Source organism: Silurus meridionalis, chromosome 4 (assembly GCF_014805685.1).
Source record: "Silurus meridionalis isolate SWU-2019-XX chromosome 4, ASM1480568v1, whole genome shotgun sequence".
In the NCBI taxonomy this organism is placed as follows: Eukaryota; Metazoa; Chordata; class Actinopteri; order Siluriformes; family Siluridae; genus Silurus; species Silurus meridionalis.
Window position 1 is genome coordinate 21,720,153 of NC_060887.1, and position 19,042 is coordinate 21,739,194.

Consider the following 19,042-nt stretch of genomic DNA (forward strand, 5'->3'; position numbering starts at 1 on the left):
AGAACTATTATGAGCACTGGAGTGTGTGATTATGAGCAATGTACTTTCCACAGTCTTATACAGTCAGTTGTCTGTATGAGTTGAGCAAATCATAAAATAGCTCAACATCTGAGATCATCACAGATCCAACAGCGAATACTCCATGCCAGAGCCTTTAAATGTCAAAACTCGACATGATGTGGGATACAAAGGGTGCTAGTACATTTGTAGATGGTTCGGGATCTATGCGGGCTCAGCATTTACTCTTTAAATGTCCATAATCTTCATTAGGTGGGATACAACTGGAGCCGGAACAACCTCATGATACCTCGGGACGGGTAGAGCTCCATGTGAGGAGTGAAGGCTGGCCTGTGTGGTCAGATCTAACAGATGATGTACTGTAAATAAAAAAATCTGGTCTGCATGGTCTGTGAAATACTAGTGGTCAGTGATATGCCATTCTAATACTGAGGTCACAATACACCAGTCCTGGGGCAATTTATCATTCTACCTATCAGTATGTTTTTGGAAACGGGAGAACATGGAAGAAACCCAAAATGACGACATCTTTAGAAATCCCAAATATACAATAATCTGGGATGTAATTGTATATCATGTTCTTTTAAATGCTGTTGTATAACAAATGTAATAAGACAAAAGTACACTTGACATTGTAAAGTACAGCTGCAAGCCAGAAAATCATTTTATTAAGCTGTCATTTTTATAGTGATTTATCTTATCGTCCCTAAGGATTTATTTTCACAGCACTGACTACTATTACTAACATGCTGGTCACATTCCCCTGATGACACCTACAGCTGAAATTGCACCAATATATACATGATTAAAAGAATGTAATTTTTTTATATATATAATAGAAACTTAGGATCTAAAGAACAGCGGTTATTATTTCATCATTTCTATAAGAGCATGGCTCTGAAAATAGTTCTGGCTCTTATCTAAAAGAGATGTTCGTAGCAATGACGTATTAGGTGTTATCACGTCATCGTTTCTATAGTAACATCTGCTTACAAAGAAACATACATGGGTGATAATGTGAATATTTTTTATAATTTAACTGCCACTGTTTTCTTTTACAGGATTCTTCAGAGGACTTTGCACTCAATATTTACTCTAGACAGAAATGGGGGAGGGGGGGCAATATACAGTGAACTATTAAAAATTCTAAAGAGGATAAGAAAAAAAGACAACATTAACTATAAACGATAAACATGCGACGTGCAGGTCATTGCTAATTTAAAAAACGCATTCTTTGGCACACACTGTTATGAGAAAGTCATTCAAAAACGGACTATTTTGCTTTAGTTTGTCGCGGAAAATGACCGCGGGCAGAGCACCACGTCACTACACCTCTGCACTGAGACTTATTTCCAAACGCCCATAAAGCAAGCGGTCTGCGCATGCGCACTGTCAATAGGGGAGTCTGCTCTGTGAACAGGGAGTGGAGCTGAAATCTTTCTCTTCAGAAAACAGAAACACTGGTAAGTTTAAGGAACTAGCTGCATTTTTAGTGTATTTATCCAGCCATTCCCTAGCCTTCGATTGAATCTATCTGAGCTGAAAAAAGGTAAGCGTAAATGTCTAAACACAAATTTGAGGTTAGCCACTTTAACCTATATTCAGTACATTTAGAAGTTTTGAAGTGAAAGCTGAGGGAGGCGTTAGCAAAACATGTTTATTTTAACTGCAAGCTGATAATAAACGATTCTGCAATTATTTGTGCTGAATTATTCACTTAGGTCGATAAGTAAAAGATTTTCGAGACTCACAATGGCCAGAATACTCCGCATATTTAATCCTCACAGCAGCAGTCGCTAATGTTCGTATACTGACATTCACCCATCTGTGTCAAATCAGCTGCTTCAGCTCCAACTACTATCTGAGCTAAAACATCAAACTAATCAATTATTTGACTTTGAAACAAGTGTGTTAGGAGTCAATATGATGAATATTAACATAATTAACAATATGTTGTTATGAACCAGCTGTCGTTGCGCACTATAAGACTGGGCAAAATATGAGCCAAGCATACTAGTGCATCACATTGAATATGTTTAATGCAAATAAAAAAAACCGAAAATTTTTCAAAGTCATTTATTTATTATGGTCAGGTTTTACAAGTGGATCTTGTAAATATATACTATGCACAATCAGGACACAACACACAAATTGATTTATTCCTAGTGACAATGTAGAGTAGCTGATCATTAACAAACAATAGCGCCATGTTTTTGAGAATTGAGAGGAAATTCTTTAAACCTCAAGCAAACACTAGGAGAAGATGTGAAATACCACAAGGTAACCTGAGTTTAGCAGCTCAGGAAGTTGAGGTAAACTTTCAGGCAGCATTTTGCACATAGAAGAGTCAGTGTTTTGTTTATATTTAATATGACAGTCAATAGGCAGGTTGTCAGGCGGGTGTGTTATGCGTATAAACAATTGCATCTTAATTTTGAATGATTTGCATCCAAAGGCACTGGAATATAACTGAAAGCTAAGGATTGTTAGTGCAACCTCTGTGTAAGCACCAGTACCTGGAGATAAAACCTAAGTTGTGTGATTAAGGAAGATGATAAACTGTTTCAGTGTTGTGTAACTTCCCAAATTACTACACAACTCCTAGGGAGGTATAGGAGGTAGACTTTGGTTATTGAAACCAGAAGCTATGTAATATACTTACGAACTAAACATTTTCCATTCAACTATTAATTGCTGCATGTTGTTTCAAAGCTTCCTTCAATGGCGACGCAGTGTGTGACCAAAGTGGAACTCACAGTCTCCTGTGAAAACCTTTTGGACAAGGATGTGACCTCGAAGTCTGACCCCCTGTGTGTTCTGCTAGTGAATTCATCAGGAAATCACTGGTTTGAGGTAAGTGTGTAAGACCTGGCATACTTTAAGGCCAGACATTAGGCAAACAGCACTTTTTATAACCATTTTATAACAAATGAAATGCTTTTGGCTTCTTAGGTGGGACGCACAGAGAAAATTCAAAATTGCCTGAATCCTAAATTTGCCAAGAAGTTCCTCATCGATTATCAATTTGAAATTGTACAGAAACTTAGATTTGGTATTTATGATATTGACAACAAAACCATTGATCTGAGCGACGATGACTTTCTTGGGGAGTTGGAGTGTACCTTGGGTCAGGTGAGAAAATCTGCTGTTTACTGTTGATTTAGCATAAATCCCTAAATAATACTCCACTGCTTTGTAATTTTTGATTTTACATTGTCTACTCGTATCCATTTAACTCGGTTTCATTGATGTTTGTGTAGTTATGTATAGTTACTTTCACTTTCACTCAGGAAAAACATTAATTGAAGAATGCATGCATGCACTGATCTACAGTCTCTGTCTAAAAATAGTAAAGACTGGATTTGACTTATAGGCAACTTAAAATTCAAGCAATATAACATGTTTGTGCCCATGCCTGAGTGTAACAGACACCACAAGAGCTAGTGCTTATGCTCAATTACTTGTGCCTGTAACTTATTAGCACAAATGTTTCCCTGGTTCACTTTAGGAAGTTTTTTTTTTGTTCAGAAAGAAAATAGAGGAGTACCACAGAGCGGTCACCTCAGTTGTTGAATTGCCATTATTCAGTAGGGTTTATAAAAATGAAGAGATGAAAAGTAATATATAAAGGAAACGTTTACAGGAAAGTTGTAAAGTATTATGTTCAACTCTATTTGCAGAGAAATGACTAAGGTGCTAACCTCCAAATACAATCCCCACCCCAGAGATAATTTAACTAACCGGTTGAGCTTCTCCCTCAAAGACATATTTGTCTCAAAATATCGTGTGTGTGTGTGTGTGTGTGTGTGTGTAAATACAAATATTTTCTTCTAAAATTATTTATTTATTTATTTATTTATTTTTTGTATTTGTTGTTTAAACACAGATTGTGTCCAGTGGAAAGCTGACCAGACCACTGATCTTGAAGAATAAAAGACCAGCAGGAAAAGGAACTATTACGGTAAATATTAGCTTATTATACTGCACTAATATGACATAAAGAAATCTATGATCGGTTGGTATTTGTATGTACATGCCATTGATGAACTTGTTTGATGACTCATGGTGTAATTAATTATGGTGAAGTTACTCACTGGCGTAAATAATAATGGAGGAACCTTTACGCTGCAGGTTGTTTTGCTATATTTGCTTGCTCATTATCTGATTCGGTTTCATTTGAGAAATTAAAGCTGTGTGTGTGTGTGTGTGTGTGTGTGTGTGTGTGTGTGTGTGTGTGTGTGTGTGTGTGTGTGTGTGTGTGTGTGTATCTTTGTCTGATCTGACCAATTGTGTTGTTCTTTTTCACCTCCTTAATTGTTCAACTTTAAATTTTTACCTGCACCATCATATTTCATAATTTTTCATCCAGAAACCAGTTTTATACATTACCTTAAAGATGAAGTCTACCAAACATAATCTTTGTACACCATGTTACATGAGATGTATTTGTAAGAAAAGATTTTTAGTTTCAAATTTCTTCTAATGTAATGTAAATATAGTCTTAATCTGATGTGGCAGAAGGACAGCACTGCTGAAAACTTGTGGGTTTTACCCTATTGTTGGAAAGTTCAGATCCCACAAACCCTACAGCCATCCATAACCAGGAGTTTGGGATGGAATGTGTCTTCCTGTCAGAGATTAAAAAATGTGGCAATTGACTTAACATGTCTCTGAGCAAGCATTTAAAAGCCTTTAGAGCCCTTCCTAGAGTTAAGTAGTAAGTACGAACTGGCAAAAGACCAAACTGGGAATAAAACGAGAGACTAGAATGCTAGGTTATGTTGCAGGATTTGTAGAGACCAGGCAGTTTTATCTCATCCAGGTTTAAGCTTATCTTGTTTTTCTTCTGTTGAAAATGTTTTGGTTCAAGATCATTGCAGAGGAAATCAAGGATAATAGGGTGGTGAATTTTGAAGTTGAGGCCAGAAAACTGGATAAAAAGGTAAGATATAACTTTAATGCTTTAACTTTAAACATTTTAATCTTTAATTTAACATTTTTTTTGCATTAGAGTGAAGGCTAGTTATTAAAATGTATTTCATTATTTAAATTCTAAAGTTTCAAGAATAATAAATTCACTCTTGAATCCAGAGAGTGCCTAATGTATATGTTTTATTGGCATTAATTTATTAGAGGCATTTTAAATGTTATGTGAAATTGTATCACAGCATCAATTTTCTATTAAAGTGAAGTTAATTTTCATTTTTAATCAACAAAGCTGTAAAAGTTTTATGATTAAAAAAAATTGATGTTTGCAGGATTTCTTTGGAAAATCTGACCCCTACCTGGAATTCTTCAGGCAATCGGACTCAGGGTGGCAGCTTGCCCACAGAACTGAGGTATAATTCGCTGCAGGAAATGGAAAAAATGGCATTTTACATTGACTGAGCACTTTATTAGAAACACTAAACTAATACTGGGTAGGGCATCCTTTTGCTCTCAAAATAGCCTCATTTGTGGTGTGGATTCCACAAGCTAAATGAAACATTAATTTTAGATTCAGATCTATGTTGACATTATTTCATCAAACAAAACGGCAAATATTTCAAGTGTGCTTTCATCCTATGATTCTCTCATTCTATCACATTCCAAACATGTTCTATTCGATTCAGATCTTGTGACTGGAAAGGCCTTTGAAGAACCCTGAACTGATTGTGATGTTCACAAAACCGATTTGAGATTACATTTGATTTGTGACATTGTGCATTATCATACTGAAAGTAGCCATTAGATGATGCAGTTAATTGGACATTGTGGTCATGAAAAGATGCACATAACCAGCGAAGATTTAAATAGAATACTGGATTCAAGTAGTAATTTATTAATATTAATGGTGAAAAGAAAACATTCCCTACACCATTACACTAATTCATTCAGAGTGAACTGTTTATCGAAGACAGGTTGGGTCTTTGGATTCCTACAGTGGGGACCAAATTCTGACCCTACCATCTGTGCCTCAGCAGAAATCCATAATCATCAGAACAAAATGTGGATTCTGAGGTGCTTTTCTGCTCACCACAGTTGTACAGAATGATTGAGTTACTTTATCTTTAATGTCAACTCAACATTCCCATTTATTTCAGTGACTGTACGCATATAATATAGTTAAATTATGATTTTTTATATATATATATATGTGTGTGTGTGTGTGTGTGTGTGTGTGTGTGTATATATATATATATATATATATATATATATATATATATATATATATATATATCAATATTTTATATTATATAATTATATTATATAATTAGTATCTGGATACTTGCTAAATAAATATTCTGGTGACTAAAGAAGACGAATCTAACTTTCATTGTGTTATCCTAGGTGGTGAAGAATAACCTTAACCCTTGCTGGAGACCATTTAAAATCCCTCTGCGGTCTCTCTGTGGAGGAGATATGGAGAAACCCATCAAGGTAGTGTATCCTTACATTAGCCAAAGACCATAATGTATTTTGTTCAGACATTTTAATTGGATTTAATGCACTTAATCTGGTTTGTTCTGGTTGGTTATAAACCTTGAACTCATTTTAAGTTAATGAATGAATGCATGCAGTTGTTAATAATTCAGATGTTTATTGTTTGTCCGGTAATACTTTGTTGTTTTTCTTTGTTTATTTCCAAACGTCTCAAAAAGGAAAGACGCCTGTGATAAAGTGGTTGTTCAGTTGAGTTTAAATATATCACATGCAATAAATTTAATGTTCCTAAATGTTTCCACTAGAGTAGTGCAGTTATTTCATTTTTCTTGCATTGATATTTTAACACTGTCCTGAATTGGTGTGCTTCATTTTATTAATTCAGTTGGTTTATACACCCAACACTATTCCAGTTCTCATTGGGTATTCATATCGGATATCTGTATACTGTGCTTAATATGGTGCCTTTTTTGTTATAATTTCAAATCATGTATCATATGTTATTAAATATATACATTACATTGCTGATGTCATAACTAATATTACCCTGTCTTGTGCTACTGTTTATACTCCTGTGAAATTGTCCTGCTGTTGCTTATTAAGCATCATAATAAATTTTCAATCCATTACTACTTGTACACATGTACATCATAGAAAGAATCATAGATATTTGTGTCAATCATAGATATCTATGGTTCTTAGTTTGGTGCTGATGCATGCCTTCTTATTGACTGGCTTACTGTTTCAGTGTGACGTGAGAAAGTGAGATTTAGATGGTCACACTGTTACTTTGATTTCTCCATAGGTGGAATGTTATGACTATGACAACGACGGGTCACATGACCTTATTGGGATTTTCGAGACCAATATGAAACGCCTACAGGAAGCTACACGCATGTCTCCGGTAAAAGCATCCTTGAAAATGCTTTTACCTTCGCAGATGTTAAATATGATTATGTTCTGTTTCTGTTTGTCAAACCGGATATGTCTTGCCCTACAGGCAGAGTTTGACTGTGTGAACATAAAGAAACAACAGAAGAAGAAGAACTATAAGAATTCTGGTGTTGTGAGTGTAAAACTCTGCCAGGTATTGTATCTGTCGTCTCTTCTTCTTCTTAAACTAGCTGCTTTTATTCACAGTATTTATGCACTGCTGTTGCTGTGTTTTAAATGTATTTTCACTATTGTATTAAAATAGTTTCCTCGTTTATGGCTTAGGTTGTGAAGGAGTACACATTTTTGGATTATATCATGGGTGGCTGCCAGATTAATTTCATTGTAAGTCTGTTTCAGTCATAAATAAAGACTTTTATTGGAATATAGCAAGTTTGGATCTTAACTATCAGGCTAGCATCTCTCATGCTTTCTCTGTTGCAGGTTGGAGTGGACTTCACAGGGTCAAATGGTGATCCAAAGTCTCCTGACTCTTTGCATTACATCAGTCCCAATGGGGTCAATGAGTACCTTTCTGCTATCTGGTCTGTTGGCTTGGTAATTCAGGATTATGACAGGTGAATTGCAAGAATTAAATCTAATACATTGAAACTATTTTAGTTCCAAAAACAACACATCTGGGATCTCGTTTATCACCATTACATAGAAAAGATACTGACTTATATAGTTCAGTAGGTTGTGAGTCTTGCTGGGTGAACAATTCACACATTTTCACAATAACACTGGTACAGAGCTAAAACAGAAAGCACAACTAAAGCTTTTTTGTTTATAGAAAACATAGTTCTAATCTAATCTAATATTATATAATATAATATAATATAATATAAGAAAATGTCTGAAAGGTTCCACTAAGTGTTTTGAACTTTTCCATCCCCAAAATCAAGTGCAAATTTCATTAAAAAAACTTGATGGAGGGTTGTTTTGTATTTTATTTAAAAAATGCTATCTTTTTTTTTTTTTCAGTGACAAATTGTTCCCAGCTTTTGGGTTTGGAGCACAGGTCCCCCCAAATTGGCAGGTCAATATGAAAATATTCTCATTTTAGCCATCTTAATTAAGGTAATCAAATATTAACAAATTATTCATAATGTGTTTTACAGGTGTCTCACGAGTTTCCACTTAACTTTAACCCAGCTAATCCATTCTGTGTTGGTACGTAATAGAAATAATTCTTACATAGATATCAGGAAAATAAACTCCTGTAGATATAGAGTAATAAAGCAGAAGGGAAAATGGTAGATGATGATGATGATGTTTGGTGTATGTGTGTGATGTTACTACTGTAGGAGTAGAGGGCATGGTGGAAGCTTACAGGTCATGTCTGCCCCAGGTCAAACTGTATGGGCCCACAAATTTTGCTCCCATTATCAGACATGTGAGCAACTTTGCCCAGCAGGCAAAACAGCAGAACACAGCTAATGTGAGTATCAATTCAGAACCACTACTACTCCTAATTCACTTTAAAAGCACTTTTCCCATTTAAATGAAAATCTCGTGCACAAATCCAGTACGTCATGATATCATAATAGTTATTATGTCAGACTCAGAATCAGTAAAACAAACTCATCATGCACCATCATGCATAACTTGGTTACTTCATTACATACAAGATTCTTCACTGTATGTATTATTATTATATTATACATGCAGAATAATCAGTCATGTAGTGGTTAAATAAGTCCCAACATAAACCAGGCCATTTCCATCCTGAAGTTGATTTTTCATCAGTGTGTGAGTAGGGTATGAGTGTGTGGGTTGGGTATGTGTGTGAAAGTAGGGTATGAGTGTATGAGAAGGGTGAGATATGAGCGTGTGTGTAGGGTAGGGTATGAGCGTGTGTGTAGGGTAGGGTATGAGCGTGTGGGTAGGGTAGGGTATGAGCGTGTGTGGGTAGGGTAGGGTATGAGCGTGGGTAGGGTAGGGTATGAGTGTGTGGGTAGGGTAGGGTATGAGTGTGTGAATAGGGTAGGGTATGAGTGTGGGTAGGGTAGGGTATGAGTGTGTGGGTAGGGTAGGGTATGAGTGTGTGGGTAGGTTAGGGACTGAGTGGTTGGGTAGGGTAGGGTATAAGTGTGTGAATAGGGTGGGGTATGAGTGTGTGGGTAGGGTATAAGTGTGTGGGTAGGGTAGGGTATGAGTGTGTGGGTAGGGTGGGGTATGAGCGTGTGAATAGGGTAGGGTAGGGTATGGCGTGTGTGGGTAGGGTAGGGTATGAGTGTGTGAATAGGGTAGGGTATGGCGTGTGTGGGTAGGGTAGGGACTGAGTGTGTGGGTGGGGTAGGGTATGGTGTGTGGGTAGGGTATGAGTGTGTGTGGGTAGGGTATGAGGTGTGGGTAGGGTATGGTGTGTGGGTAGGGTATGAGTGTGTGGGTAGGGTGGGGTATGAGTGTGTGGGTAGGTAGGGGTATGAGCGTGTGGGTAGGGTAGGGTATGAGCGTGTGGGTAGGGTAGGTATGAGCGTGTGGGTAGGGTAGGGTATGAGTGTGGGTAGGGTAGGGTATGAGTGTGCGGGTAGGGTAGGGTATGAGCGTGAATAGGGTAGGGTATGGTGTGTGGGTAGGGTAGGGTATGAGTGTGTGGGTAGGTTAGGGACTGAGTGGTTGGGTAGGGTAGGGTATAAGTGTGTGAATAGGGTAGGGTATGAGCGTGTGGGTGGGGTAGGGTATAAGTGTGTGGGTAGGGTAGGGTATGAGTGTGTGGGTGGGGTATGAGTGTGGGTAGGGTATGAGCGTGTGAATAGGGTAGGGTATGGCGTGTGTGGGTAGGGTAGGGTATGAGTGTGTGGGTAGGTAGGGGTATGAGTGTGGGTAGGGTAGGGACTGAGTGGTTGGGTAGGGTAGGGTATGAGTGTGTGAATAGGATAGGGTATGAGTATGTGGGTAGGGTATAAGTGTGTGGGTAGGGTAGGGTATGAGTATGTGGGTAGGGTATGAGCGTGTGGGTAGGGTAGGGTATGAGCGTGTGGGTGGGGTAGGGTATGAGTGTGGGTAGGGTAGGGTATGAGCGTGTGGGTAGGGTAGGGTATAAGTGTGTGGGTAGGGTATGAGCGTGTGTGGGTAGGGTATGGCGTGTGTGGGTAGGGTATGAGCGTGCGGGTAGGGTATGAGCGTGCGGGTAGGGTATGAGCGTGCGGGTAGGGTATGAGCGTGTGGGTAGGGTTGGGTATGAGTGTGTGGGTAGGGTGTGTGAGTGTTTAAGGAAGAAATTGGTCACAGCAACCGCTCTCTCGCTTTATCTTGAACTTTTATAATAATAATATGAAATAATATGAAAATTAATTCCAAATAAATATTACTGATTTAATTACAGAACACTACTATTTCGGCAGAGTGTGAGAGTAGTAAGGGAGTAATGTGTGATTGTGAGAGTAGTGGGAGAGTAGTGCATGTTTGTGTGGGTAGTGGGAGAGTAGTGTGTGATTTATGAGAGTAGAGTGATTATGAGAGTGGTGTATGCGAATAGTATGTGATTGTGTGGGTAGTGGGAATGTAGTGTATGATTTGTGAGAGTAGTGTGTGAGAGTAGTATGTGATTGTGTGGTTAGTGGGAGAGTAGTGTATGAGTAGTGTGTGACTATGAGAGTAGTGTGTGATTGTGTGGGTAGTGGGAGAGTAGTGTGAGAGTAGTATGTGATTGTGTGGTTAGTGGGAGAGTAGTGTATGAGTAGTGTGTGACTATGAGAGTAGTGTGTGATTGTGTGGGTAGTGTATGAGAGTAGTATGTGATTGTGTGGGTAGTGGGAGAGTAGTGTGTGATTATGAGAGTAGTGTGTGATTATGAGAGTAGTGTGTGATTATGAGAGTAGTGTGTGAGAGTAGTATGTGATTGTGTGGGTAGTGGGAGAGTAGTGTGTGATTATGAGAGTAGTGTGTGATTATGAGAGTGTGTGATTATGAGAGTAGTGTGTGATTATGAGAGTAGTGTATGAGAGTAGTATGTGATTGTGTGGGTAGTGGGAGAGTAGTGTGTGAGAGTAGTATGTGATTATGAGAGTAGTGTGTGATTATGAGAGTAGTGTATGAGAGTAATGTGTGAGTTTTTAAGGAAGAAATTAGTAACAGCAAATGCTCTATTACTTGATCTTGATTTATAATAATTAAAATTATAATAAGAAAAATATTTAATGAATGACATAAAAATGCATCTTGTTGCACTGTGAGCTGTAAAGCGTTACATATTCCATGCTTTTCTGTTTTGGAAAGCTTTTACTTTGACTGCTATGAAAATTCATTCCAAATAAATATTAATGATTAAATTACAGAACACTACTATTTCAGCACGGAAAGTTTTTTTTTTATTAGCTTTAGATTATGTGTAGTGTCTGCAATAGAAATCTAATTTCTGTTATTAGCCTAAGAGTATGTGGCATGTCTGTGATAGAAATCTCATTATACAGTTCTTTACTGTTATACATTAAATCAGAGTAAACCTTTTCTGTTTTAAATCAATGAATATTAAAATTTTTTGCATTTGTTAAATGTCAGAATCGAGCGAGGGAGAATTTTTATGTATTTTTATTATCACTTTCATCAAAGTCAGAAGTATACATACACTTCCTTAGTATTTGGTGGAATTGCCCCGAAACTGTTTCACTTGGGCCAAACGTTTTGCGTTTCCTTCCACAAGCTTTCTACAATAGTTTGCTGGAATTTTGGCCCACTCCTCTTAACAGAACTGGTGTAACTGGGTCAGGTTTGTAGGCCTTCTTGCTCGCACTCGCCTTTTCAGTGCCGCCCACAAATTTTCTATAGGATTGAGATCAGGGCTTTGTGATGGCTACTCCAATACCTTGACTTTGTTGTCCTTAAGCCACTTTGTAACTAATTTGGAGGTATGCTTGGGGTCATTGTCCATTTGGAAAACCAATTTGCACCCAAGCTTTAACTTCCTGGCTGATGTCTTCAGATGTTGCTTTAATATATCCACATAATTTTCTTTTCTCATGATGCCATCTATTTTGTAAAGTGCACCAGTCCTGTCTGCAGCAAAGCAGCCCCACAACATTATATTACCAACCCCATACTTGACAGTTGGGATGGTGTTCTGAGGCTTCAAAGCTTCGCCGTTTTTCCTCCAAATATACCGTTTATCATTATGGCTGAACAGTTTAATTTTTGTTTCGTCAGACCACAGGACATGTCTCCAGAAATAAAGATTTTTTTTCCCTCATGTGCAGTTGCAAACTGTAGTCTGGCTTTTTTTTATGGTGGTTTTGAAGTAATGGCTTTCTCCTCCCAGAGTAACCTTTTAGCTCATGGCGGTACAGTATTCGTTTTACTGTGGATAATGACACTGTCTTACCAGTTTCAGCCAGCATCTTCACAAGATCTTTTGCTGTTGTGCTGGGGTTGATTTGCACATTTCACAACAAAAAACGTTCCTCTCTGGGACTCAGAATCCCTCTCCTTCCTGAGCGGTATGATGGTTGTACATTCCCATGTTTTTTATACTTCCGTATTATTGTCTGAACGGATGAACGTGGGACCTTCAGGCATCTGGAAATTGCACCTAAGGATGAGCCATACTTGTGGAGGTCAACAATTATTTTTCTGATGTCTTGGTGGATTTCTCTTGATTTCCCCATGATGTCAAAGAAAAAGGCTCTGTGTTTGAGGTGTGCCTTTATATGCATCCACAGGTGTGTCACCAATTAACTCAAATGGAATCTATTTAACCTATTAGAGGCTTCTTAAGCTCAGAATGGAATCATCTGGAGTTTTTTTTTGTTGTTTTGTTTTGTTTAAAGGCACGATAAACTTAGTGTATGTATACTTCTGATTTTGATGAAAGTGATAATAAAAATACATAAAAATTCTCCCTCGCTCGATTCTGACATTTAACAAATGCAAAAAATATGTTAATATTTATTGATTTAAAACAGAAAAAGTTTACTCTCATTTAATGTATGACAGTAAAGAAATAAAGGTTTTTTTCTGAAGTGTATGTAAATATCTGGTTTTAACTGTAGCTACATGCATGTTATGGAATGTTTAAGACAGAATCTTTTTTTAATTTCATTAGTGCTTTGGTAAAACAGTCATTCCTCACCACCAGCTGTTACTATAGAAATAGGAAGGTATTAAAACGAGCATTAAAATATTCATGTTCATGTTAAAGCCGGAAGTTCCTGTGCTGTTAATAATGCGATTGTATTTGAATTTTCTACTATGCAGTTATGCAAATAAAATTTTAATAATGAAACCAAATACAGTCATATAAATAAATTAGATATTGGAACTGAATTGAACATTTTGTCATTGTATTCCATGAACATAAAATAAATCCTTGAATTTTACAGAGTTTTGCATTTATTCTCTCTGTGATTCTTTGTGAGACAGCAATACTTTGTTCTGCTCATTATCACGGACGGCGTGATCACAGACATGGATCAGACCCGAGCTGCCATTGTAGCTGCTTCCCATTTACCCATGTCCATCATAATTGTGGGCGTGGGCGGGGCTGACTTCACTGATATGGAGATCCTGGATGGTGACGATGGACGTTTAAAATCTCCATCTGGAGAGCCAGCCATACGGGACATTGTGCAGTTTGTGCCTTACAGAAAGTTCCAGAATGTAAGTTAACTTGGAGTTCTGACAGCTGGATTGGTCTGGCGGTATGCCTGTCATTCAAGCTGCTGTTGTTTTGTGCATTAGTGCATTGCTTTCAAAACAAAACCAATCTCTTGAACCATTTTCCCTCTGATTTTCAGTGTACCTTCAATTGGAGATAGTACATAGAAAATAAACCTGACATTGAATATGAATTTTAGTAACTTAGTATTATGTAAAGATATTTACATAATGCTCTCTTCACTGTGTGGTTTGCTTTGCCAGCTTTTTCCTTTTTTCCATCTCATTTCAGGCTCCCCGGGAAGCACTTGCCCAGTGTGTATTGGCAGAGTTGCCTCAACAACTTGTGTCCTACTTCACATTTAAAAAACTACATCCTCCCCATGATCCAACCCCTTCATAGACATGTAGGGCCATTGTAGTCTTCTTCTTTGAACTCTCTGCTGACTAAACCTTGCTTTTCTATGCACTACAAGTTGCATAGAGTGGAGAAATGCAAAATGTACCATTAATAATGATTTAAGGCCTCACATCTCTTGGTGCCTACAATGACTTTCTCTCCTTATGAGCACTAACATTCTAATCATGCTATTTACACATTTAACACCACTTTCTCATTTTCTCTCTGTCTCTGTGTGTTTGCAGGGTCCTAAAGAGGCATTGGCACAAAGTGTTCTGGCAGAGGTTCCTGGTCAGGTTGTTAATTTCTTCAACATGCTGAAGCTCAGCCCTCTTAATTCAAGTACCCCTGTAGCTGATTCTGCTGAGCAAAAATTAAGCTAAATGCTTCATGCTGCTTTTGCATCAACCTGTAAGAGACCTCATCAGCTACAGTCCATGCTTTAGTCCTGTACAGCATGCTGGACTCTTGCTAAATGAGTTACTCTAAGAATGTATATTATTAGATCTATAGTCTATGCTAACTTACCATTTTAAAAGAGCAGCTCTTTACACATTATTTGGTGTAAAGCATTTTAATATCTATTGGTAACAGGTGTTTATATTAATTGGATAGTCCACTTCATAGATTTACACTTTAGATTTACTAAAAAAAAAAAAAAGTATACTTCATGCTTAATGGAAATCAATAGTAGTTGCAAGCTTCAGGCAGTGCAATTTGAAAAGAACAGACTGCACAATACATAAAAATTACCACTCCAAAATGGATCTGAATGACTTTCCTACTTTTTGAAGCATTTTATTTTAGGAAAGCAAATAAAAACTGTGGAAAGATTCGTCTCTGCTGCAGAAAAAAGATTTGGAAATCTGCACTGTTATTTTTTTTTTTATTATTATTTGTTTTTATTTTCCTCTCTCCTCAATTTTTCATTTATACCAGATAACTTTCCACCACTACAAGCACCTGAAAACAATAGTTACGTGTGCTTTCAGTCATGTGAATGAACACAATGGAAGTTTATTTAAAACAGAATATGTTTTTGCAGCAATCAAATGCTCTGAGTTGCTCTTTAATGAACCAGACACAGAATCAGTAGTATCCTGTAACCAAGGTAATGTTCACATTACAGAATTGAAGTGTCCCAAGTGCTACTTTTGCGTAAACCTGACACAGAAATTTGTGTAACCCAAAAGACAGATGTTTTTACTCTGATTTGGTCACATTTTGTTTTCAGGTATGTGCTGCAGTTTGCTATTCCTAGTTTACACCCTTGCATACAAATGCAAATGTGAACTGAAAGGAAAAAGAAAAATCTGAATTGAGGACTAAAATTCCTAATGTGAACAAAGCCTAAGCGCATGTTTACACATACTGGTTTAAATGTGTATATTTTTTTTTATCTATTTTTGGTTACCTTGAATACTGTTTTCTGCCTTATACATCAGGTTGCAGCAATGCTACAACAATTATTATTCAGACTGGGTATATTTTTTATATGTTATAAATTAATTTAGAAGATTTTCTTTAATTTGTCACAGTTTACAAAGTTGCTTTAATGAAAAAATACTTTAATTGTTAAATGTTGCTTTTAAATAGTTAGACTAACCAAGTGCCATAATGTTAATCTCACAGTTTGCTGTAATTGTTTATAGCATGTGATTGGGCATAGAGTGGCATAATTGGCAGTGTTGCCCCCCTCACAACAGGATTCCTGGTTTGATTCTATGCTTAGGTTAATATTTGTTTGTCTGCTGGGTTTGTTCCAGTTTCCTTTTAACGACCAACAGATATACCACTATGTCAATTGGCTATGCTTATTTGCCTCTAGATACAAATAAGTGTAACTGTTGATTACTCTTAAAAATAATTTCTGCACTTTCTCATTTTGACTTTACAGTGCAAGGAATTATTAGATTTCAAATGGGTCGTATTTGTCTTTGGATGGTCACTGTGGTAAAACAAGGTTTAACAATTATGCCTGTATTCCAGTTTAATGACTGGCAATCTTTAACCGATTTTAAAGGATTTAGGATTTTTTGAATAAGCCATATAGTGACTCTAAGCCATATTACAGTATTAATGAACTGATACCAGTTTTAATAATCGCTATTTAAATTTAACTATGCATACCTCCATGTTTAGTTGTGATTCAATCACTTTGCTTAGATACTTAGATAGTCGGGTTTTTTGTGTTGTTTAATGTTTTTAAAACATGGAGTTTGGTCTAAAAAATGTCAAAGCAATTGTTAGAAAACAATAATGCAAATTCTGATTAATTTTGATTGATGCAAAAGATGGCCAACACTAAAAGAATTGATTTACACAGTGTGACTTTATCTGTTGTGTTGCTTCATTATATGTTGCTTGCATTTTGTACCTGACTGTCTCACTGTGTATGGAAACTGTGTATGTTTTTAGTTCATTGTCAAATTAAGAATCCATATTAGATTACCATAATATTAAGCTTATATCAACACATTTTATTGCTTCTCTTAAATTTTGAGTTTGTTTTGTTGCATGTAATTTGGTAAATGCCTAAATCTGTGTTCTGTCCTAAATTCCATTAAGATATTTACAATCTCAGGAGTGATTGAACTGGAATGGTGCCAACTATATTGTTATTGCACAATGCTGTTATTCCGCCACAGACATAACCGGAATGTACATGACTGTTTGAACAGAAATACTCTATGCATGTGTTGTGATCAATGCATAAACTGTTAAATGTATGTTGTCTGTTGTTTTTTGTTGGATGCATGATAATAATAATCAGAATGAGAAAAAGCTTTATTTCCAAGTGTGTTTGCACTTACAAGGAATTATTTTTTGCTGACAGAATCTTCCAATTTCCCATTAAAAAAAAAAATCCTAAATAAAATAGAAATAGCACTGTTGCCATTGGCTCGATCATTAGGGATAAACTTATGAAGGATAAACCTTTAGGCACTATCATATAAAAATATATAACCTATTTATTTATTATGAATTTAATTAAATATCATCCTCTAAACGAAAAGTGGAAAATGACTCGGAAGTCGGAAGCTCAGGCCAATCAAGCAAAGGTGAAAATATATTAATTTTACTACGCTTCAGATGAAACCCATGTTCCTTATACAGAATCCCCTACAATAATAATACAATTATCTGCTTATCAAGTCAAGTTTATTTATATAGCGCTTTTCATAACAGACATTGTCTTAAAGCAGCTTTACAGAAATGCTTATTGCATTAAATGTCTCAAATCATTTCACTGATTTTGCAGCCGTTTGCTAATGTTGAAACAATAAGAGACTGAATAAATAGAGCTCCAAATCCAGCACATTTTGTAGTACCTGCTATCCTGTTGACTATTCACTATAATACAGGTTATCAGACTTTTTTCCAGACATGACTTTAACTGTGAATACATTTAACAAACACCCTCATATTTACTTCATAATACCCATAGTAAAATATAGAATCATATCATGCCTATTTATTGGGGCCACAGAAAAGTTTTTACCATCCTAAATTAATCACTTGTAGTGCACATTAGACTTCTAACATACATTTCCTATTTTAATAGTTTTAGAGTTTGTGCATGCTGCTTCTGATTGAAGGTTTGTGTTAATGCATGGCTGCAGTCTGTGTTGTACATATAATTATTACACATACATTTCTATTTAAAACTTAACATGTATAAAACTGCATTTTGCTTCAGAGGAGACCCAGACTGTTAAGAGCTTATAAAAAGTGGCAGCATTGAGACAGCAAAGACATTCAAACTCACTGATAAGGAAGAAACGTATCGGATGCAGAAGTAATAAAGATGTTACCTTTTTTTTTTTAAAAAACATTGAATTATTTTGAATACTAGTTGCCATAAAGTGTACAATAGTTATCATGGTTACTTAGGTTAGTAAGTATGTTGGTCTGTGTTATTGGTGAGTACTATACCAAAAATGAAAAAAAATGTTCTTGTTTTTCCTACTGACATCAATATCATGAAAGTAACAGATATAAACTCAGTACCAGTAAAGTTTTTTTTTTTGAGAGAATGTGGCTTGTGGTCTTGCAGCTTATCACTTTCTCACCGTTGAGCACATTCAGTTAGTGTATCTTTCAGGGGAACATTTTTTTGGTAGCTAGACTGATGGACTGAATTTCACTCCAGTTTTAGGAGATTTATTGAACAGCAAAACAGTTTATTGTGCCAAAATAAAACATAAATCCATACATAATGTGGTGGTTACAGCAGTTCACAAAAACACACAAAACCCCAAACCTGCTAAATCAGAATGTTTTTGCTATGGACAAATTCTGGTAGACATGCAGATTTAAATTTTATAAAACATATCCTATTGCCTTATTATGCATTATTGCTAATAACCCCAAAACAAAATGGAAAAAAAAACAGAAAGGGGGATTTTTTAAATGATTTTTTTTTATTATAATCATTATTAGACCAGATTAGTCATTTATTTGTTTTGGCAAACTTTAAATCAAATTCATAATTTAGATGCTTAGGATGTCAACACTATTTTGTGTAATATGATTTACATTTATTTTGGTAGCTTTATTTGAAGATCTGGTCTCCTGAACAATGGCAAACTGTAGGGTCAAGCATTAAACATTGATCAGCATGAGTCAGGACCATAAGTTGGTTTCTGCTCTGAAATTTCTGGACTTCCAGTG

General features: G+C 36.4%; 1 protein-coding gene across 3 annotated transcripts; it reads left to right on the top strand.

Annotated features, from left to right (window-relative positions):
- Positions 1-1,376: 1,376 nt before the first annotated feature.
- Positions 1,377-17,097, top strand: LOC124384123 (copine-3-like). 3 transcript variants are annotated; one of them, XM_046846691.1, is made up of 17 exons: positions 1,377-1,481; positions 2,731-2,871; positions 2,971-3,150; positions 3,905-3,979; positions 4,889-4,960; positions 5,277-5,357; positions 6,349-6,438; positions 7,247-7,345; positions 7,442-7,528; positions 7,660-7,719; positions 7,819-7,952; positions 8,359-8,413; positions 8,496-8,547; positions 8,682-8,815; positions 13,735-13,971; positions 14,261-14,375; positions 14,614-14,754. In XM_046846691.1, exons 2-16 carry the CDS (start codon positions 2,740-2,742, stop codon positions 14,369-14,371), a joined length of 1,599 nt encoding a protein of 532 aa, XP_046702647.1. In that variant the 5' UTR covers positions 1,377-1,481; positions 2,731-2,739; the 3' UTR covers positions 14,372-14,375; positions 14,614-14,754. The 3 variants fall into 3 exon arrangements, with proteins under 3 accessions (XP_046702647.1, XP_046702644.1, XP_046702646.1); XM_046846688.1 differs by lacking the exon at positions 14,261-14,375 and having other exon boundaries at positions 14,614-17,097; XM_046846690.1 differs by lacking the exon at positions 14,261-14,375 and having other exon boundaries at positions 1,441-1,567; positions 14,614-17,097.
- Positions 17,098-19,042: the final 1,945 nt, after the last annotated feature.